At 40.6% G+C, this 23,381-nt stretch overlaps 1 protein-coding gene across 2 annotated transcripts in view; it reads right to left on the bottom strand.

Moving 5' to 3' along the window:
* The window catches only part of SLC6A2 (solute carrier family 6 member 2), a 269,420-nt gene that overhangs the window by 97,055 nt on the left and 148,984 nt on the right, over positions 1 to 23,381 (bottom strand). For both annotated transcript variants that reach the window (XM_033943527.1, XM_033943528.1), the window contains 2 exons: positions 13,878 to 14,016; positions 9,036 to 9,170 (listed from right to left, as the gene is read on the bottom strand). In XM_033943527.1, coding sequence (XP_033799418.1) covers positions 9,036 to 9,170; positions 13,878 to 14,016 — 274 coding nt within the window. The remainder of the gene's footprint in view (positions 1 to 9,035; positions 9,171 to 13,877; positions 14,017 to 23,381) is intronic.

Here is a 23,381-nt window from a genome sequence, read left to right as displayed (position 1 = left end):
GCAAAGCCCTTCATGATCATTTCAATAAAATAAAGCAACCGGGCCTTGTCATTTCATATGGCTAAGTAACTGAGCAAAGGGGTGAAATCACAGTCAGCTGTACTAGAAAGAAAAATTGTCTCCAGCTGGCGTTTTTAAAGTGATGGTTCACCAATTATCTCAAAGCACTGCACACAGAGATCAAGCTAATCACAGCCTCACATGAGTACACTTATGGTATGCAACTTGGAAATCTGGCTCAGTACAGTCCCTAGCTGTAGCCTGACTCGTCACAAGCCCACACTATAAAGATTGCTATCAGCTCTAATACTCTGGATTCTGTGGCCAGTCCAGCTGTGAGATATGTGGGTATCCAATAGAAGTCTCTATTTAAATGTGCAGAACTGCTTTGGTTTTCTTGTCAGAGCCCATAGTTACAATGGAAATCATCTTCAGTTATCTGTGGGGATTATATACCTAATGTCTTCTCTCATTTTGTGCACATAGGAAAAGATGCATATTAATGGGTCAATATTCAACATGATTTAACCAGCCAAAAACGGCTCCTGGCTGGTTAAATTGTTTGTTCAGTTCTAACTGGTCATTTTTGGTGGCACTCAGCCAGTTAATGCTGAAGAAAATGTTCAGTTGGTGCCTCTCTCAAAACCGGCTATTTTGGGGGTGATCTAATGTGGGGGCGTTCTGGAGTCAGCACTTAACAAGGCCAAGGAAACAAGGAATGGCCTAGTAGCTGGAGCTACAGCCTCGGCACCCTGAGGTTGTGGGTTCAAATCCCACGCTGCTTCTTGTAACCCTGGGCAAGTCACTCAATCCTCCGTTGCCCCAGGTACAGTAGAGAGATCGTAAACCCACCGGGACAGAAAGGGAAAATACCTGAGTACATGATTATAAACTGCTTAGACAACTTTGATAGGCAATATATAAATACCTAAAATAAATAAATAAATAGAACTGCATAAAAGTCAGTCATATCTTTTTGTTGTCTATATAACTTTACTGGCTATGCTTTCATGGGGCTCTGCGAAACTGGAAAGTGATTACCTAGCGTTGACAGTCAGCGAAATGCTAAGCGCTGCCAGTTGAATATCTTTTAAGAAAACAAAAAAATAAAATATATAGCATTCAACCTTTTCCAGCAAGGTTGTTTTAAAAAGATACGTAACTAAGACAAGTTGGCCGATATTCAGACCATGGGAAGCAGGCCGGCTAACTAATATTCAATATTGTACCATTTCCGGTGACCAGCATTGAATAGCCAGGGATTTTTAGTCATAAGAACATAAGAAACGCCTTCGCTGGATCAGACCTAGGTCCATCTAGTCCGGCGATCCGCACATGCGGAGGCCCAGTTAGGTGGCTCCTTATTGGAGACCCGGATTTCCCGTAACCCCCGATGTGATTTGCAAGAAGGTGTGAATCCAACTTGCGCTTGAAACCCAGAACAGTAGTCTCTGCCACAACCTCCTCTGGGAGAGCATTCCAAGCACCCACCACTCGTTGTGTGAAACAGAACTTCCCGACATTTGTCCTGAACCTGCTGCCGCTCATTTTCAGGCTATGACCTCTTGTCTGTGTCACATCTGAAAATGTCAGTAATGCTGTTTCCTGGTCAATTTTATCAAATCCTTTTAATATTTTAAAAGTCTCTATCAAATCTCCTCACAGTCTTCTCTTTTTGAGGGTGAACAGTCCCAGTTTTCTGAGGCGTTCTTTGTAGCTCAAATTCTCCATACCTCTGACAAGTTTCGTGGCTCACCTCTGCACATTCTCCAGCAGAGTTATATCCTTCTTAAGGTATGGAGACCAGTGTTGGACACAGTATTTTAAGTGTGGTCTGACCATTGCTCTGTAAAGTGGCATGATGACGTCTTCCGATCTACTCATGATCACCTTCTTAATCATGCCCAACATCCTGTTTGCTTTCCTCACCGCCGCCGCGCATTGAGCCGATGGTTTTAGGGTTCTGTCTATTAGTTCCCCCAAATCCCTTTCTTGTTCGCATTTGGCTAATGTCACACCCAATATCCTATATTCATGTTCTTTGTTTTTCTTTCCCAGATGCATTACCTTGCATTTATCTGCGTTAAAATTCATCTGCCACTTTATCGCCCACTTTTCCAGCTGGTTCAGATCCTTCTGAAGATCCTCGCAGTCCCTTTGAGAGCCCACCACCCGACATAGTTTTGTATCATCTGCAAACTTGATTATATTGCATGCTGTCTTCTCTTCCAGGTCATTTATAAAAATATTGAACAAGATGGGCCCAAGAACAGAGCCCTGGGGCACGCCGCTAGTCACCTTCTCCCAGTCCGAGAATTTCCCATTTATGCTTACTCTCTGCCTTCTGTTCTCTAACCATTTGCCGATCCATCTGTGCACTTCTCCTCCTATTCCATGACTTAGTAATTTACTCATAAGCTTGTGTGCGGGACCTTGTCAAATGCTTTCTGGAAGTTGTAACCAGTACTGTGGTTTGGCCGGGACTCCACAGCTCCTCCAGTGGTTACCTAAGAAAATAGCACTAGCATGTGACCCGAAATGGAGTCACCCTGCAGGACTGAACTGTTATAAGGCAGGAACTCAAAAATAAAGCAAACAAAGTCACCACAATTGAGGTTTATAGCAAAAATACTTCAGTTTTACTTATTCCATCCTTCAGGAAAGTAGCTCATCATTACAGCTGCAAAATTAGCAGAATTCCAAACAGCCATAGAGCAACAAAATACAAAAAGGGCCAGCAAATAAAACAGCACAAAAATAAAGTTCAATCTCTCAGTAGCGCTAAGACAAGCCTGCTCCCAAGCAGTTTGTTCAAGTTTCACAGCTACAGTTCAGGGTACTGGCTTCCACAATTCACAATAATTGAAAGAAAAATAGGTAAAGCCTCTGGCAACTTTATATTACTGCCAGGACAGGAGAGTGATTTAGGTTTTGCCAAAAACGAAGCCACAGCAATGGCCTTCAAAATCCCATCCAAGGTGACAGCAAAACCTCTCCCCAACTCACACTCTCAGCTTTCCCAAAAACAAAACAAAACCAAGCAAGCAAACAGTTCCAAAAACCCACAACTCACTGTTTGCAGCTTGTAATCAGATCCACCTGCATAGGCTCAGCAAAGTCAGTGTCATTCTCTGTAAAACTTTCCTGACATTCCATGGGCAGTTCCTCCTCTGATACAGGTAGCTCCTCAGCTTGTCCAGCTTCTAATAACTCCATGGGTATGGGCCTATTGCTCCTGCTTGGCCCAGGGGGCTCCTCAGGGAGACAAGGCCTGAACCTCCTCCCTAACCGGCCTGCCTGTCTGCTCTCAACTGCTGGCTTACAAACCTTAGGGGCACGCCCTACTCTGGCTGAGTCAGCAGTGTTCCAGGGGCCTCTTGGGCTCCCCTGGTGGTGACTTGGGTAAAGCTCACCTATCTCATTCCCAGCTAGATCAGGCTCCCTCTGGTGGTTAAAGGAGAAATTATCAGAATCCTGGTCTGAAAAGCCCTTGGAATTTGCCTTCCGGGTTTTCCCCTTTACTTTTACCCCTGGCCTAACTGGGGCCTTAGCAGGCCTTGTGTCGGACTGGTCACAAAGTCCAAGTAAATTATGTCCACTGGATGTCCACTATCCATGTGTTTGTTCACCTTCTCAAAGAATTGAAGTAAATTTGTCAAACATGACTTCCCTTTCCTGAAGCCGTGTTGACTAGCTCTTATTAGGTTGTGATCTTCCAGATGTTGTACAATGTTATCTTTATTTATTGCTTCAATTATCTTCCCAGGGACCGATGTGAGACTCACAGGTCTATAGTTTCCCGGTTCACCTCTTGATCCTTTCTTGAAAATTGGGATGACATTTGCTATCCTCCAGTATTTGCCCGGTTCTAATTGACATGTTAGCTAAGGATTGTAATAGTTCCCCAATTTCTACCTTAAGTTCCTTTAATACTCTCGGGTGAATTCCGTCCGGTCCAGGGGATTTGTCCTTCTTCAGTTTGTCAATCTGAAAGTATATCATGTCCAACTCCACATTTACTGTTGCGAGGCTTTCCTCTATGCCTCCGGTGAATATCCTCCCTGTTTCTGGCATTGTTGCAGTGTCTTCATTTGTGAAGACAGATGCAAAAAATGAATTTAACCTATCGGCAACCTGTTTGTCTTCTTTAATTGACCCTTTCCTTCCTTGGTCGTCGAGAGGGCCCACTGCCTCTCTTGCTGGTTTCTTTCCTTTTATATATCTAAAAAAGGGCTTAAAGTTTTTGGCTTCTTTCGCTATCTTTTCTAAAAAGTTAACTAGCTGTCAATATTCAGCACTGGCTAATTAAGTTTATAGCTGCCAAAGACAGGATCGCTATTTACGTGGTCCGATTTGGCTGCTAAATTTAGCTATTCTGCACTGAAAATTGCTAGTTATCGTACGATATAGCTAGTTAAATTTTAGCTGCTAACTGCAGATATTCAGCAGAAATATAACTGTTTATCTCACACTAAATATTCATATTTAGCCAGTTAAACGCTCCTTAATGTCAGCTCCATTTCTGGCCAATTAAATAGCAGTGAATATTGGCATAATCAAAACATATGTCTAAGTCCTATTTGGGCATATGGCACTAGACGCCAAAAGTCAGCAGTGGAAAAATGGCCATTAAAAAGAAAATACATCTAGAACATTTTTTTTTTTTTCAAAAATCATCTATCTGGACATCCAGGCTATTGTTCATCCAGACCACCAGGACATCTATCATTAAATCACATTTTAGACCAAAATTTCATCCAAGTCCCAAACGCCCAGAACAAGACCATTTGGATGTGAGAAGGGCTAATCTTGTAATAGACTGGCCACCCAGACATAGCAATAGAGCAGTGGGGCACCTTAGAGGGCATTGCTGTGAACTTCACAAAAAGGGTGCCAGATAACATCTCACCAGAACTCCCTTATAGGGTATTGTGAGTCCCCCAAAACACACTACACCCACCTGTCTACAACCCCAATAGCCCTTATGACTGAAGGCTGCACCTATATGGCAGTAAAATAGGGTTTGGGGGTGTTTTGGTGGGCGCACATATTCTACCATAAATGTAGTGGTTATGGGCCTGGGTCTTCCTCTCTATGGTTCACTAGCCTAACTCCCAGGCTATTTAAGACACCTGTGTACAGCTTTACTAGGTTTTCCTATACTAGGTGCTGATGTTCTGTAGACAGGTATGTACTTTTTTATTCTGATCTTTGTGGGGGGTTTAAGGAGGTCAGTGAACACTTGGGGAGTGTGTGTGTGTGTGTGGGGGGGGTCTTTACTTTGTCTCTGCAGTGGTTATCTGGTCACTTATACCTGTTTTTACATCGTCTAACTCACAACGTTTAAGTTTCGTCCAGGATGTCTAGTAAAACATTCAATTATCCCTTAGGATGATTAAGTCTAGGTTGGCCTCCATCCCATCTTCATACTGCCCTAATCACTCCTCTGGATATGCCCCTTTCAGCTCTGGGCACACAGTGGCAGTCAGATGCATAAAAAGTCCAGTGTCACATCCAAAGTTGGTTTGATTATCGGCACTTGGATGACCTGTCTTTTAGGTCATCCAAGTGCTGACTTGGATGGGTTTTTAGACATGTTTAAGTTTCGATTATGAGCTTCTAAGTGTCCAAATCAGACATTTTCATTAGTCAAGTCAGTTTCTTCAGGGACAAAAATGTCAGATATGCAAACCTTTTCAAGAGTCCCAATGGGGCAGTTCTATAACTGGGTGCCACAATTTAGTCACCTACATGCTGCGTTCCTAGATTTGCTATAGAAAACTTCCCTAAATTGGCATCAACATGCCGACATTTGGATGCTCCCACTTACACCATGTCAACGGCAGACATATGCGTACACACCTAAATGTTGCAAATTAGCACACAATTTACAGTATTTTGTAAATTACCTATATAAAGGTTGGTCTCGAGCAGACCCTGCTCATGCTCCTCCCCTCACATTTACATATTAAGGCCTTCTTTAACTAAGCATGGCAGATGTTTCTACCATGGCCTGGAGTGCTAAATGAAAAAGGGAAAGGACATTAGCTGAAGGCCTTGAAGAAGGGCTAGGTTCAGGGAGAGACATGATAAGATGAAGGATGGAGTAGAAATCGTTGGAATGGTTTGTAAAGGACTGACGTTTCTTATCAAGCAAAGTCCCTTTTAGTTTTTTTCAGGTGGTAGTTGTAATTACAATGAAGAGATTTGCAGACATGGAAATCTTCCTGAGACTGGGATCTCATTCAGCTCTTCTCGGCCTGTTGGTGACTCCTCTTGAAGAGGAGTAAGTAGGGGTAGTATAAGGGTTTATTACCCTGGGGGAAGGGATTATAGAATTGCATAGGGGCTATGAAATCTAGAACATTAGTTAAGGTAACATGCGAGTGGTGTATGAATTTAGCTGGATAATCCTGGCCATGAAAATCATCTAAATCTATCCTTTCAAATACTTTTTTATTTATTCAGATACAAAGCACTGTTACACTCAACCACAATTAAACTGGAAAACAGCTTTATTGCCATCACATACCCACATAAATAATTAAATACTACTGAACATCAGAATGTATGGTTAGATTTAGTCAAATATTCAGCTAGCCAGTGAAATGCAGCTGGATATCTATATAGGTTTGGGGTTTTTTTATAAACTAAATTCCTGATTAGCATGCAAAATGTGATTTTAGCATACAAACAAACACACAAAACAAAATTAGCACCTTTAGGATATTTGATTTTAGTGTGAACTTTTTGATTGGTTATTCCTCATAGCTCTTGAGTCCAGGTAGTGTCAAGTACATGTGTACCTGGTGATTTATACAGATTGCCAAAGTTTACAGTTAATTACTCGTAAGTGTCCAATGAGCCAACAATAGAGTTATTTACTTCTGCAGATCTGTCTAGAAGTCTTTGCTCTATTAAGACATGTAACCACACCCCTCAGAGCGGAAGCCCTGCCTTACTTTATCTTTAATTGTTGTAGTCGCTAAACAGGCCGATACCTGAGGTAGTACTTCACTCTGGGGAGCATGGGCACAAATAAATAGGGACGGGGAATAAGGGACACAGCAAGCTACAGTTGCTGGACAAGTAAGAGTTAGATGACAATTTCTTACAATATAAATATTAGAAATAATTGACAAGAATTTGTTTTAATATGCTTCTTATCTTTTTCAATTAAATGGCGTAGTTGGTTTTAAGAAAGGTTTGCACAATTTCCTGGAGGAAAAGTCCATAGTCGGTTATTGAGAAAGACATGGGGGAAGCCACTGGTACTAGGGACCTGGACTGGCCACTGTGAGAACGGGCTACTGGGCTTGATGGAAACACTCGAGTGTAGCCGCTGAGGCCATAGAAGTTGAATGAAATAGTTCTACAGTGATTCATGGAAAGAAAGAACTTGATATGTGATGAATGAATAATAATTCTGTAATCTAGAAGTGATATTGATAAAAATTTTAAATTAGTTAAATATTAAATATAAGAGAGTGTGGCATGAACTATATTGCTATCAATCAATAAAAGAAACACAGAAGTTACAGTTGATGGAATCTCCACTGCAAGATTCCAGGCTCCATTTTGGCCCATAGGCAATAATGGAGGGGAACATTTTGAGGATAATTTGGACAAATTTATTTATTATTTATTTTTTAAAAATTCTTTATTGATTTTCTAAACTTCAAAAGTGCAATACACAAATATATATCATATAATATAATAAGTTAATAAAAGCACATTCAACTTACAAATATGCATAACCAACCATTTTCTCCCCCCCCTCCCCATCCAATGATTATTCAATAAAACACAGAAACAGTGTAACAGCTAAACAGTTTAAGAAAAAAGTTTATAGAGAAAAGTTTGTTGCGTTTGTTGGTTGAAACTTTTGAAGGTTAAAAGCAAGTCAATCAAGTTAATAGTGGTAACATAACAGCGATCAAGTATTCTCCTGAAGAAGCTCCAAGGGGAGTGAAACAGAGACGCTCCGTTGAGCATTGAGTAACATCTCAATAGCCATTTTTGAATCATCTATTTAAAGGCTGAGAGTGAACATCTCTATCAGCTTCCTGATATGGCTGAAAGCTCAAAGGTAAGTATATGGAAACTAGTAAACATTTGTCCAATTTACTGCTATTAATGTCTATAATACAAATAATCAAGCAATAAGACAATTGAGTAGGAGTAAAATAGTAAAAAAACAGAAGAAAAAAGGGGTTATATATGACCAGTGATAGCTCATGAAATGGTTGTTTAGACAAAGACTGGTTCTAAAGTCTAACAACCGTGAGCACTTGAAGTCATTAATCCTCCCCCGACATAATTTGAATCAGTATATATCACTTTTGTATGATTTATATTAGGTTTATTCATGTGTTAAAGATGCCATTAGTGCACAGTCATGTGAGGGTGTGTTTGGAAGCAGATAGTAGGTGTGCTCTCCGCTGATTGATTAGCGCAGATAAAATGTCATATGCTGACCAAATAATGCTTGGGCCCTTGCTGCCTATATAATAGTGGTAAGGGCTCATGCGGTAATGGCCATTAATAAGGCGTGCTCATTACCAAGCTAAAATGGCCATAATGGCATGTGGCCGTTAAGAGGGAAAATAGGAAATGCGCGACCATTTTACAGCCACGCTACAAGTGGCCTCATCGCACGGGAAAACCCAATGCTACTTTTTAGTGCAGCTTAGTAAAAGGGCCTCAAAATATGCACCAATAATTGCACCTAAGTACTGGAGATTTAGTATTCTATAAGTGTGAGCCCCATCCAAGTTCTGCCAAGTCTCTATCTATATACATATTTGCCCATATATAAAATATCCACTATGTAAGATATGCACATATTTACAGAATAGTGCTTATAAGGAATTTTGGTATGTATGGAAGTATATGCACACATTGACCTGCGTATGCCATTATTCTAATTATTTACTTGTGAAATCAATGTATAAATGTTTTTACAGCAAGCTTTTAACTGAAGTAGGAAACTATAACTAGCAATGAACTTAGCAATAAAATAATCAAAGACTTACTCTGGATTCTTTTAATTTTCTGAAATCTATGTGGAGATATGCACTTATTCCATTAGCTGCACCAGGCAATGTTATCCCATGGATTAGTAATACAAACAGTACTACATAAGGCAACGTAGCAGTTATCCATACAACCTAAAAGGAACATAAATACATGGATGCTTAAACATCTATCTTTTATTATTAACAAATGTTATTTGCATTAAAAATCATAATACAAATGAAACATACATCATTATAAAGAAAAGACAAGAAAAATTGAAATTAGGCAATGATGAAAATTGCCTTTATCAAGGGAAATCCCAGAAACATAAATTCAGAAAACTAAATAAGTGGATATCTAGATTCTATTATTAAATCTTGCATCCAAATGGTCAAAATTCTATTCTCAACCTCTAAAATTGACCCTTTGTAGCTTAATGATTAACACAACACTAAACATCTTTAAGCACGGATTATGATCATTTACGCACTAAAATATTTTCTGATTTTGTTGCAGATCTAGTTTAGGTCAGGTGTTCTTCAATGTTGCCCACACCCCACACCAGAATGTACCGGGGAGAGGCCTAAGGCCCTGATTGACCAGATCCCTTATGCCAGATTCCTGATTGGCCAGATGCCTTAGGCCAGATCCCTTAGGCCACCCTAAGATGGCCTAGGTGCCTAAGACTCCTCCTATGGGAGGATCCTTATGTGCCTGGGCCAATCAGGTTCTTAGGCCCCTCCCTGGTGCATCCATTCTGTGGAGGCAGGCCTGCTGGCCAGAGGGAGTAAATATCCCTCTGGCCAGTCAGTGAGAAATTGGTACGGGGGGGGGGGGGGGGGGGGGGGGTTTGTCCGGGTTGACTTAGGGGGTGTTTGGGTGAGGACATGTCTTCAGGGGGGTTCCAGCAAGAGAGAGTGGGAATCCCTCCTGCCAATGATCTTCGGGGAGGTGGGGTGTCGGCAGGAGGTAGTGGGAATCCCTCCTGCCAGAGACATTCAGGGGGAGGGTCATGCCAGCAGGAGAGAATCCTGCTGGCCGACTTCCCGGCTGGTGGGGTTTACTGCCATGGCCACTCAGCTGATTGTGGCAGAGAGATTCCCTTGCCGTGATCAGCTCAGCGGCAATGCGATTCTCTATAGTTTCTAAAATAAAAGCCTTAGGGGTATAGCTATCAACATGGGGTACTGTTAAGATAAGTTACATTACCTCTAAATAATTCTATTTTACCATAGGTTCCATTTTATTAAGGTATGGATTTAAGGGCCCTTTAACCATATAGATAAGGAAATTATGTGCCGTACTACCATATGGTTTAACCAATTTAAATGTTAATAATTTCTCTTTGTTGTATTCTTTTGTACACGGCCTAGAAATATATGTGCGGTATATAAATAAAGAATTATGTTATTTTATATAGCGGTAGAAAGTGACAGACTGTCCCAAGCGCCATCTTCGCAGGGGCGCTGGTGCATCTCCTCCTCTCTGCTCTGCATACCTCTTTAAATGTTCGCTGGCAATAGCAGCATCTTCCACTTGCTGCTTGCCACGGCCTTGGGCTCCTTCTGACGTCATTTCCTAGCTGCGGGACCAGGACGCAATGTCAGATGGGAGCTGAAGTGGACGCGAGCGCGGGTGGAAGGTGCTGCTCAAGCCGTTGAACATTTCAAGAAGTATGTAGGGGGGCACCCAAGTGGTGGGGAAGAGTGGGGGGGTTGCGTGGCTTGGCGATACTGGGCGCCACAACCATGGGCGCCAACCTCCCTTGCTACGCCACTGAAAATTGGGCTTAGAGCACCCTTCCAAGGGTCATATCTATGCACTAAAGCCAATTTTAATGCTGGGATAAAATGACCAAAATTCTTATTTTTGTCCATATGCTAATGGTAAAATTAGCACGTGACCATTAAAACAGATTAGCTTGTGATCCCTTATAGCCTTCCATTACATAGGAAGGATTCACTCACTAAGCATGCGCTAATTGGTTAGTTCATGGCAATGTACTGATTAGTGCAGAATATGCTCCTCTCTGTCCCAGCTCCACCCCCTGTGCCAAAACTATATATTTTTTGCTGCAGTAAGCATGTGTTAGCAATTACTATAAAGCGCTATAAAGCGCTTACTATATAGGGGCCTTTGTATAAAGGACCCTTACTGTTTGTTAATGAATTAGTGTGTGTTAAGTATCTGCTCAGCTGCTCACTGCTGATTCCAGTTTTTATCCAGTTGTTATCCATCAGTTTCTTTGTATTGACATACTCTAAGACCCCTGAGGAAGGAGTGTTTCTTCGAAACACGGACCGTGTCGGGTCTGGGTTCATCAATCCTTTTGGATACAAACTGTTCTATGATCATATTTTTATTTTTTTATGATTGTTTATTAAAGTCTTGATATCTTCTACATCACCACTGCAGTTTTTTCCTTTGTCTTTCGACTTGACATTTCACTGCAATTTTGTTGGATCCTTTCTTTGTTGTCGTCTAGAGGTATACAACAGGTTGCGTGGCATTTAGCACACCTTATCAAAAAAGCACCCTAGTTAATAATAACTAGGGTAAACAGTAAAGCAGTGTCTCACAGACTTTGTGAAGCCACAGCACACTAAACGTGTTGGCCATGGCTTGAGGCCATCTGGAAGTGCGTGGATTTTGACGCAATGATGTCACTTGCATGTGTAATGTCATCACGTCAATGTCCATGCATGCATCAAGGTCCTCCAGATGCGGGCCCTGAGCCGCCAGTGGGAGGTGCTGGAAGGGAAGAGGAGCAGAGAGAAGGAGAGGTGATGGCACCGTCTGACTGCATGCATGCAGTCAGGATGTACCTCTCACTGAGAGAGGCATGTCCTGTAGGCAGTCAGCTGGCGCCTGTGCCTCTCCTCCCCCACCCCCACCCTCCGCGTCACGCAGCACACAGTTTGTGATACACTGCAGTAAAGTAACATATCTTAATGGTAGCCCACATTAATAATCCCGAATTTCTTAAATTCATTGCAAGAGCTAACACATCATTTTATTTTGTATCCTGCTAGAGAAGGTATTTAGGATCATCAGGGGATAAATTTGCTAAACAGAGAACAAATAAAATGAAAATATATTTTTAGAAATATGAAAAATCTATATATATAAAATCGGATGTATGTATGTATGTGCCGCGATCACGCAAAAACGGCTTGACCGATTTGAACGAAACTTGGTATGCAGATCCCTCACTACCCGGGATGATATGTTCTGGGGGTCTCGTGGCCCACCTGCACATGTGGGCGGAGCTACAAACAGATAATCAGATTTCACCCATTCATGTCAATGGAAAAAATGTAAAGAGCTGCCAACGCAAAAACGGCTTGCCCGATTTGAACGAAACTTGGTATGCCGATCCCTCACTACCCGGGGTGATATGTTCTGGGGGTCTCACGGCCCACCTGCACATGTGGGCGGAGCTACAAACATAAAATCAGATTTCACCCATTCATGTCAATGGAAAAAATGTAAAACAGCTGCCAACGCAAAAACGGCTTGCCCGATTTGAACGAAACTTGGTATGCAGATCCCTCAGTACCTGGGGTGATATGTTCTGGGGGGTCTCGCGGCCCTCCTGCACACGTGGGCGGAGCTACAAACATAAAATCAGATTTCACCCATTCATGTCAATGGAAAAAATGTAAAAAGCTGCCAACGCAAAAACGGCTTGCCCGATTTGAACGAAACTTGGGATGCAGATCCCTCACTACCTGGGGTGATATGTTCTGGGGGTATCGCGGCCCACCTGCACACGTGGGTGGAGCTACAAACATAAACTCAGATTTCACCCATTCATGTCAATGGAAAAAATGTAAAAAGCTGCCATTCTCACAGTAATTCCAACTACCTGGGGTGATATGTTCTGGGGGTCTCGCGGCCCACCTGCACACGTGGGCGGAGCTACAAACAGAACATCAGATTTCACCCATTCATGTCTGCCTTTCTCACAGTAATTCAAAAACGGCTTGACCGATTTGAACGAAACTTGGTATGCAGATCCCTCACTACCTGGGGTGATATGTTCTGGGGGTCTCGCGGCCCACCTGCACACGTGGGCGGAGCTACAAACAGAAAATCAGATTTCACCCATTCATGTCTGCCTTTCTCACAGTAATTCAAAAACGGCTTGACCGATTTGAACAAAACTTGGTATGCAGATCCCTCACTACCTGGGGTGATATGTTCTGGGGGTCTCGCGGCCCAGCTGCACACGTGGGCAGAGCTACAAACAGAACTTCAGATTTCACCCATTCATGTCAATGGAAAAAATGTAAAAAGCTGCCTTTCTCACAGTAATTCAAAAACGGCTTGACCGATTTGAACGAAACCTGGTATGCAGATCCCTCACTACCTGGGGTGATATGTTCTGGGGGTCTCGCGGCCCACCTGCACACGTGGGCGGAGCTACAAACAGAAAATCAGTTTTCACCCATTCATGTCAATGGAAAAATTGTACACAGCTGCCATTCTCACAGTAAATAATAAACGGCTTGACCGATTTGATCGAAACTTGGTATGCAGATCCCTCACGACCTGGGGTGATATGTTCTGGGGGTCTCTTCACCCAAGAATTTATATGTTCTTGCTCCTGGAGGTGAAACTAAAAATGTTGTTTATAATCAAGTTTTGTGTTTGTTGTATTGTATTCATTTTGTCAAATATTTCGCATTATAATTTGATTATTGTACTTTTTATAAAGCTGTAAAAATATAATTTCATTCACCACTATAAAGTATCTTTATTTGAATCCATTTACTGTGTTATTGCTATAATTAAATACCCGTGCAACGCCGGGTCATCAGCTAGTCTGTTATAATAATAAAAAAAAATCAATGTACCTTTCCTGATGTCTTAACTCCTTTCCACAGACTAAAGAAGAGAATTATAACCACCACCAAGAGACACAGAGTGAGCTGCCATCGTGGAAGGCCGAGGTCATGGATGCCAGTACTTTCGTGTAAGTGCAGCACTCCCCGTCTACTCAAAAAGTGGAAAGATAAAAGTTATTTTTAAAACTGACTCTGAAACACGCACCCTTGTAAATGTAAATTAGATTTTTTTCCACAGTCACAAGATAATGTTAAAATTCATTTGTTTTTCATATATATATTTTTTTATTTTTGAAAATACCAATTTAGTAGTGTGACATACTGAATTCAGGAGAGAGAATAATGTGTTTTTATTCTGACTGCAACATATAAAAATATGTTTGGTCAAGCAAAAACAAACAAAACACTCCCTTTTTAAATGTTTACTTTCCCAGAGTCACCTTCTTGTCTTGTGCTAAGCTGAACCTCCTATTCAGGTTAAGCATCACTACAAAACCTAGATCTAGGCATCCTCCTAGATGGAAGATAGCAATTAGTATAAAAACATGCTGAATATCCAAAATCAAATGCATATCTTTACTGATAGACCAGAGCAATATGAAGTTTAGAGTTTTAAAGCTTGATCAGACCCTTTTTTAAAAATCTAGAGTTAGTATCAGTGCTAGTACATCAATTGGACAATTGTCCAATAGCAAATCATAGCATAAAACAACACCTAAAATACTAGATATGCAATATTCAGAAGTAAGGAAAGGGATTGACACTTGATATACCACCTTTATTATTTATTTATTTTATTTAATTTGATTTCTATCCCGTCCTCCCAGTAGCTTAGAATGGGTTACAAGCAAACATTCACAGTGGAATACATTTGGACAGTACAAAGACTATATTTTCTGTGATTACAATTAAAGTGATTTACATATTATATACAGATACTTATTTTGTACCTGGGGCAATAGAGGGTTAAGTGACTTATTCAGAGTCACAAGGAGTTGCAGTGGAAATCAAATTCAGTTAAAGCCAGAATAGTTTGGGTGGACCTTGAAAATGCATGCATGCTGGAGAGAGATTCAAGATGGCGTCGCTGAAATGGGCTCCAAAATGGAACTTTTCCCTCTGAGCTAATTTTGCTCGTAACACTTTATAAAGATGGGGAAGAGAAAGGGGAAGATCAGGACTTACCCCTCTGAGTCCTCTCCACTTCCCCTCTCTTCCATCGAAAAATTTGTGGTTCGAACAGCATGACCCTCTGGAGCGGGTGCTGGCGAAGAAGCGGCCCTACCTGAGCTCAATGTAACGCTGAGCCTGGAGGAGAGATTTCCACCCTCTGACTCAGGCATGGTGATGCACCCGGAGCAATCAATGACCCCGCAGGAAGCAAGTAGCTCAGCGGTTCTGTCATCGTCAATGGGGAGTAACCGGAGCAAAGAGGAAGTTACAAGAGTGTTAAACACTGATATGGGAGTAGATTCTGATCTGTCAAAAGAATGAGAAGATTTAAATAATAGGAGGAGGAGGAGGAAGAATGTCAGGTTAATCAGTTTGCCTGAGGGAGGAGAAGGACAGGATGCTATCAAGTTTTTAGAAAATTGCTTTCATTAAATTTCCCTCAGCCATTGGAAATTGAAAAGGCACAGAGAATCCCCTCAAGAAGGCTTTCCAGGAAAATTCCCCCAGGACATTAATTTTTAAATAGCTGCATTTTACACAAGAAGTGGAAATTTTAAAGATTGCCAAAGAAAAAAGAAATTTGAAGTGGCAGGGGTCGAAAGTTATACTCTTACCGGACTTTGCAAAAGCAACAGCTGATAAAAGGAAGCAGTTCTTGATGCTCCGGCCCCAGTTAAGACAGATAGGAGCATAATATAGGTTAATGTATCCAGCAGTGATGAAGATCACTCATACTAATAAGACCATTCAATATGAGGACCCGGATAAACTAAAAACATACATCAATCAGCTTTCTGTAGAGATGTCATAGCTTTAACGAATCTGCTGAATAAAATGTTCACCTCTTATGAATATAATTTTTATTATTGTTTCTTTTTATTTCATTATGATTTGGTATGTAAGTGAATTTTGAGAAAGGATGGCTGCTTTATACTTTAAAGGATGTTTTTTTTTGCGGTTGAAAACGTCCATTGCCATGGAAACTTGAGTGTTCTGCAGAGAAACTGTCATTTTGCTATAGTTCAGGTCCAATTCTAAACTGATGTTTCCAGTGCTGGTTTAGAATGCTATTGTGGATTTAAATTGGCATTGCTTGACACCGGAACTGGAAGCTTACCTAAAGTGTCTCAGTGGAGGATTCTGAGGATTGTCATGGTAACTCAGGAGTACTGCAAAATTTGTTCATATATGGAATTTGGTTCCATAATATGAAAGAATGCCACAGAATTGAAAAACTCATAAAAATGTAACTTATCAAAAGCAGCTAAGAGCATAACATGGGACTGGAACAGGGGCTTCTCCACTGAGCTTGAATCCTCACATACGGCTGTCTGAAAATGATAGTATGAATGGTACAAGGAACTTTGATGAACTTTTTCAGCCTGCACCATTATAAAGTATTGTGGCTTCTCTGCTGCAAGACAGAACAGAGACTCAAAGTCTGTTGCAAAAGCTGCAAGCACCACAGGAATCTATGTCCAAACTAAATCAGAGCACAGCCGTGCCTGTCAACTGCACAGTTTCAGACTTTAATAGGACTCTTGTAACTGTTGCAGCACCAGAACTGAAATAAAGACAATAGCCCAACCACAATTGTATATCAGCAGCAACTGCAGCACACTAACAAAGGCGCAACTGCAAGAAACACTACTACACCTTATTCGGAAGGACGATAATTTCCTAAATATCATTTATGATGCTTATCTCTCCGGTGTTACAAAAGGAGTAAGGAAAAAGAAAATCTTCAGCAGATTTGGGTTCAGCTTCATGCTGCCTGTAGGGAATCGATTCAGCTCTTGTCTCTTCATGGGTCCAGCTCCAGCTTCTCCTGCCAATGTAAATACCAATTTATTCCTAATTGAGGACTTTTCTGCTCAATCTCTTATTGTTGGCCCATCAGTAACTTTGGGAGCTTGAAGATTTGTTATATTCATCCATGGAACATTTTTAAGAATCTGAATATGGATTATTTCTGGTTTATAAGTTTGTATGTGGGATAAATAGTGTAAATTGGAAGATAGAATGGGAATATAAGCTTAGATGTTTCTGGGTTAAGTGAGTATAAGGTAGTTTGGATAGTATGGAGCTTATAATCGAAAGAGAAAAACATCCAAAAACTGGCCAAATTCGGCACTTGGACAAACATTTCTCAAAAACGTCCAACTGCCAATAATAAAACCGGGTTTTGGACGTATTTAAAAACGACCTAGGCCTTCATAGTGCCGCTCAACGTCCAAAGCTAAATGGGGCGTTTTGGGAGGCATTTGAGGATGGGAGTTGGGCGGGACATGGCCCGGCTTAGGCTTAGTCATACAGCATGTATAACCGAAAGTTTAACAACAGAGCCTAGACGGAACTTGGACGTTGTGACTTAGACCATGTAAAATATGGTCTAAGTCACAAAAACCCACCTAAACTCACCAGATAAGCACTGCAAACACATAACATAGACCCCCACACACTACCCCAGTGATCAACAACCCCCATAAAATTTTTATTCACAACTTTAAATTTCAGCCTCCAGACCATCATCACCTGGCCGCTTGGCATAGGAAAGCCTAGTCGCCAAGCCCAGAGGCAGCTGAAGTCATCTTAGGGGTGGGTTAGGGACCCATAGAGAGGAGGACCTATGCCCATAAGCCCCTGTAATCACTGCATTGATACTGAAACATGTGCACTGCCCTATACACCCCCAAAACCCTTTTTTACTGGCATATAAGTGGCTCCTGCAGCCATACGGGCTATTGGGGTGGTAGATAAGTGGGTCTAGGGGATTCTGGAAGTGGTTTGGGGGGCTCACCGTCACCTATAAGGGAGCTGTAGTGAGGAGAAACCATGGCACCCTTTTTGTGACGTTCACAGCAGTGCCCTGTAATATACCCTACTATTTAGGTGGCATGTCTGGGTGTGCAGTCCATCACTTTGCAGACCCCTCCCATATCCAACAGGGCTTGTTCTAGGCATTTTGGACTTGGATGGAATGTTGGACGGAAATGTGGTATAAAGATACACAATTTAGTGGCTTGGACGATCAGATCGGCAGGACGTATAATTAGACGATTTTCGAAAGTAAAAAAAAGTTGGACGTATCTTTCGAAAATGTGTCTTAGGCTCTTTTTAACTTTGGATGACTTGCGATATAGACGTAAACGGCCTTAGACGTCCCTTTCGATTATGCCTCTCCACGTAAACCGAATGAATGGATAAAGGGGTTAATATGTTTATTGTATGTTTGAACTTAAGTTTATAATTTCTGAGTTACTAAATATCTTTTAATTGGTGGTAACACATATTAATACTTAACATAATTTAATATATGATGCTAGTAAGATAATAGTTAATTTCAGAATTGTTTATTTTAAAGGGATTGCTCAGAGATATAGATTAACTTAATTAATACTACTGACAGAATTCATAGGGATACCTTGAAGATTTAGGGCTCCTTTTACGAAGGTGCTCTAGCGGTTTTAGTGCACACTTAGCGTGCGCTACATAGCCATGTGTGCTACACACTAACGCCTCCATAAAGCTGGCGTTAGTTTTTTCCTGTAGGGTGGGACTTAGTGCGCACTAAAAATGCTAGCGCACCTTCGTAAAAGGAGCCCTTAATTTTTATGTGGTAATATCTTACTATTGTATTACACTTGAGTTAAATGAATTCTATTCTAAAAGATTCTCTTCCAGTTTAAACTTAAATAAAAAGGCGGTAAGCAAGCGTGTTTGTTCGCTCTATTAATGAGGAAAACGATAGGGGGGAATATAAATTACAGATTTTATTATTATGAGTTGTCCTATGCATTTAATTTTTAATGAATGCCTGTACCTGTCATGAATTTTATTTCATAATTAGGTTTACCTTTATCTATTTGGTAAGTTTAGATATATTATCAAGAGTGGATATAGTGATTCCTGAGGTTTTATTTTTCATAGCTGTTATTTTTTTTACAATGCCTATTATATAATTGAATGTTTCATGCTTAATAATGCTATTTAAAAGTATGAAAGTTAGCTAATCATAATTTAACTATTTTTAACTATTAAGTAAAAGGGTTTAAGTTTGGGGAAGATCTGGAGTGCCTAGAGGAGGTTGGTGGTTGCCAGTCATTATGCGTGCACCCAAGTTTATGAGACACTTGAGGGGATGGGTTAGAGGTGGGAGGAGGGGAGGGTTTAGTGTAGGGTCCTGGATATGGGGAAAATTTTATATATTTATTTGTTTAAAGGGAAATTAAAGGATTATTTATTAATTTGTTATAATAACCCAAAATGGCTTTAAAATTATATTCATTAAATGTCATTGGACTCAACCATCCCATTAAAAGGATAAAAAATTCTTAATTTTTTGAAACAACAGGAGGCGGATATCTATTTCTTGCAAGAAACACACCTTTCACAAATTGCCAAATTGGTAAGAGGGTGGGTTAAAGTGTTTTTTCTGCAGTGGGGAAAAAGGCTGGTGTGGCTATCCTAGTTAACAGAAAATGTTCTGCTGTATTTTGTAATTCTCGAGTTGATCCTATGGGTAGATGGCTCCATGTTAATATGACTTCAGGAAATGATGCCCTGATGCTTCTTAATATTTATGCTCCTAATTTGAATCAGAACAAAAGTAGAACCCTAAATCTGGGAGGTACAAAAACAGGTGAAAATTAAAGAACCCCCCTCACCCCAAGAAGTCTACAAAGATTAGGGGAAAGAGATGAAGTCCAACTCCAGACTGAAGTAAGTCCAAAAAGAAAACTATAATTTAAGATATAAGTATTAAACGGACAAGCCCTCAGTCACACAGCAACCTCTGGAATCTCCAGGGAAAAGCTGTCGCGGGTTTACACCCAAAAAGGTGTTAACTGCGAAACATCCCCGGGCTTGCTCCGGATAATATTTCAAGTGCCTATAAAGTGCAATGTGTGAAAAACTCAAATAGAAAAAACACACACTATCAAAATGAAGAAGGAATTCATCTCTTCTCCCTAAGCTGGGGGCCAAACAGGAAAGTAAGTGTCCAAATCTAACCAAACTCAAAAATACACAGTCTGAAAGAACTTAGCTTCTCCGTGTGTAGTGGAGGTGTAAATCAACAAGCAGCAAACAAAGTCTTCGTCCAACGGACTCCGTTTCGGGGGTGAACGCCCCCTTCTTCAGGAACCGCACTGCTCTTCAGGAACTGCACTTCTTCCCTGCTTCACTTATGAATCTGAGGGTCATTGAGCAGTGCGGTTCCTGAAGAAGGAATGGTCGAATAAATAATTTGAGATTTATAAATTTTCCAAAGATCCTGTCAACTTCTCCCAGAGAAATGGTGAAAAGATATTTTATGGAAATTTTGGAAATTCCTGAAAATTCCTTACCTCCTCTTACAAGAGTGTATTACTTACCTGCTAAGCCCCAATTCAAAGAAGAAAACATGGAGGAACCCCGGGAGAGGTCATTGGACATTTCAGCAATATTGGAACAATCAGATAGAGAGTTGGCGGTTCCAGCTACTCTCTTGTTGTCTGTGGCTTTGGCTCCAGACAAGGATTGGATATTAAAACTTTTCTTTAAAAATAGGTCTAAAGACTTCCTGGGGCAACATATTCAGATTTTCCCTGATGTCTCCAGGGAGACTCAAAAAAGAAGGAAAGAATTTTTAATTTTAAAACCTGGAGTGACTCAAATAGGGGGTAGTTTTTTCTTGAGATATCCATGTAAATGTGTAGTGAGATATTTATCATTGAAATATATATTTACAGAGCCATCTCAATTGATTAGTTTTCTCTCAATGAAACGTCTTGAAAAAGGAATAACAACGTAATAACGCCTATGTGAAATTAGCTCCCTGCACTTCAGTTAGACAAGGATTTTTCTTGCTTAATTAATTTGAAGTATATAAGTTCTGCTCTTAATAATGGATTCAATAATATTGAGGACTAGTGTGAGAACAGCTAGTTTGGTATTTCCTTGTAGCAATATTAAGTTTGGAATTATAGTTTAATATGTAGTTTGATCTCACTTTTCTGTACAAGATGTATATGCTTGGTAATATTGTAAAATGTTATAAATAAAATAATTAAAAAAAAAAAAAAAAAAAAAAAAGACCATTTGAACCATACAGTACATTTCAGAAACTCAGAACTGACAAAAGTGCACTAGTGCAAAGTGTACTAGTGCTTTAAAGTGCTGTATCAAAAGTGCATTTGTGCTGTAAACTGTTTTAGCTTCATTCAGACTTTTGAGACTTCTTAAAACCTAAAGTACTTAGCTTTTGCTTTTGCTCTTTAAGAACCAGGGCCTTTGCTTGCTACTCTCAGTCCACCGTGGCCTACGTTTCGCGGGGTCAAATTACATCCCCGCTCTGTCAGGGAAAAGTCTTATTAGCAACGTTTATCTAGGCTGTACACAGACACTGAACTGGCAATAAGATAAACAACGCTGTCAACAAGAAGTATTCATTCCACTCCAAGCACAGCAAAAAAGCGTTAGAACATCAGTATCTTAAACAGACCTCCATTTTACCATTCAAATTGCCATTAAGTCCGCGGCTTATCACATCGATACATCCTCCATATCTCACAAAATTATATAAACAAAATGATATATGTATTGTATACGCAGGCAAACAATTTGGCATCATCTTGTAAACATATAATATTGGAAACACAAGTCACTGCTGCCACTCCAGCTCAGGACAATCATGGAATCTTCGGGCTATGAATATTCAAGTCCAGAAATTCCACTATCATAGACTAGGGAAGATAAAAAACATGAAACAGATCCTCAAGAGGTCACACCTTCACTGACAACTCAGATCTTAATCCAGTAAACCATTTTGTGACTTGAAATTGTGCTTCTCCAGCTGTATTAAAAATGTGCCGGCATCCTTTATAGTCCACCCTCAGACAAGCGTGGAATTACATAATAAACTTTATGTTATGGGTGTTCAGTATTTTACATATCGCTGAGTATTCCTGCTGCAAGGAGGCAACCTTTGTAGAGTAGTCTCATAGCAGTTTAATCTTGTGATTTTTATATTAAGATTCTTTTTTCCCCTGTATACCTGTAAAGTTCATTCCTTGAGGGCATAGTTGAAAACGATGATAATGATTCTTGGCTTTGTCACGCCCTTTTGTAGCCTGCCCATGTGGTGTTCACGTTCCAAATACACTTGTCCACATGGTGCTCTAGCTAGCAACTCCATCATAAAACAGGCTTCTAGAAACCCCTGGATCTCTGTATCTGTTGATAGTCTCTGGGAATCCAAACAGCCAGATATTATTCCTCCTTGACCTGTTTTGAAAATCATCCAATTTATTTTCATATTCAATATTTAACTTTAACAAACAATGTAGATCATTCCAAGCGGCACTCATGGAAACCTCTCCTCCCACTCTGTGCCCCATCTCCATGACCCGGTCATTAAATCCCAACAAAGTGGATGATAAGATGTGCAATGTCCCATTTATGTTTTCCAACTTCTAATCCAGATTTCAGTCCAGCGTCATAACCGCGTCAGTAATCTTTTTAATATGGTTCTCCTGAGCCGAGGGATCTGAGACATCAGTACATCAGCAATTTAAGGATCTAATTATAGTGCAGGCTTCAACCTCTTCTTCTCTTTCTTCGATATCTTACCAGCCATATGTTTTATAGTCTTATAGAAAAAGTTGTCCATAAACTTCTTCCTGGTCAGGTAGGCACTATTTCATGTAAATTATAGCCTCAGGCAGTTGTTATGGAGATTGTCTTCACCAGGGAAAACCCGGAGCTCGAGTAAAGCACAGCCACTTGGCTCACTGCATCACGTTATCCCCCCCCCCCCAAACACACACACACACACAAACACAAACACATACAATTATTTTTAACAAGGTTTGTCAGACAGAATCCATCAAACCTTTTAAAATACAGGATCAATGCATGTTCTGTAACTAACACCACTCATAATAACTGGATAGCAGAATTCTGGTTCAGATGCAGCCTCTATAGCAGGGGTGTCAAACTCAATTTCATAAGGGGCCGAAATCTAAAACATAGGCTAAGTCCTGGGCTGAATTTTTAATTAAGATATTTAGGGGTCCTTTTATTAAGGTACACTAGCCGATGTGCGCGCTAAATGCACACCTTAATAAAAGGACCCCTTAGAAGTATAGGATTACAAACCTGATCATTATTCAAATCATGTTTCCCTTCCCTCCCTCTTTCTTTCATGCTGTCTTCCTTTTGTTGCACTTAGTGATGTCACATCCTTCTCTTGCTCCTGTTCCTGCTCCAACTCACCATAACTAGACATAGTAACTGCAACAACTGTAAAGCTCTGTTTACTCATCTGTCCCCCTATTCCTGATTCTCTCCAACTCATCA

Source organism: Geotrypetes seraphini, chromosome 4 (genome assembly GCF_902459505.1).
Source record: "Geotrypetes seraphini chromosome 4, aGeoSer1.1, whole genome shotgun sequence".
Lineage (NCBI taxonomy): Eukaryota > Metazoa > Chordata > Amphibia > Gymnophiona > Dermophiidae > Geotrypetes > Geotrypetes seraphini.
The sequence above is the reverse complement of the archived record's forward strand: the minus strand, read 5'-3'. Positions and strand labels throughout refer to the sequence as shown.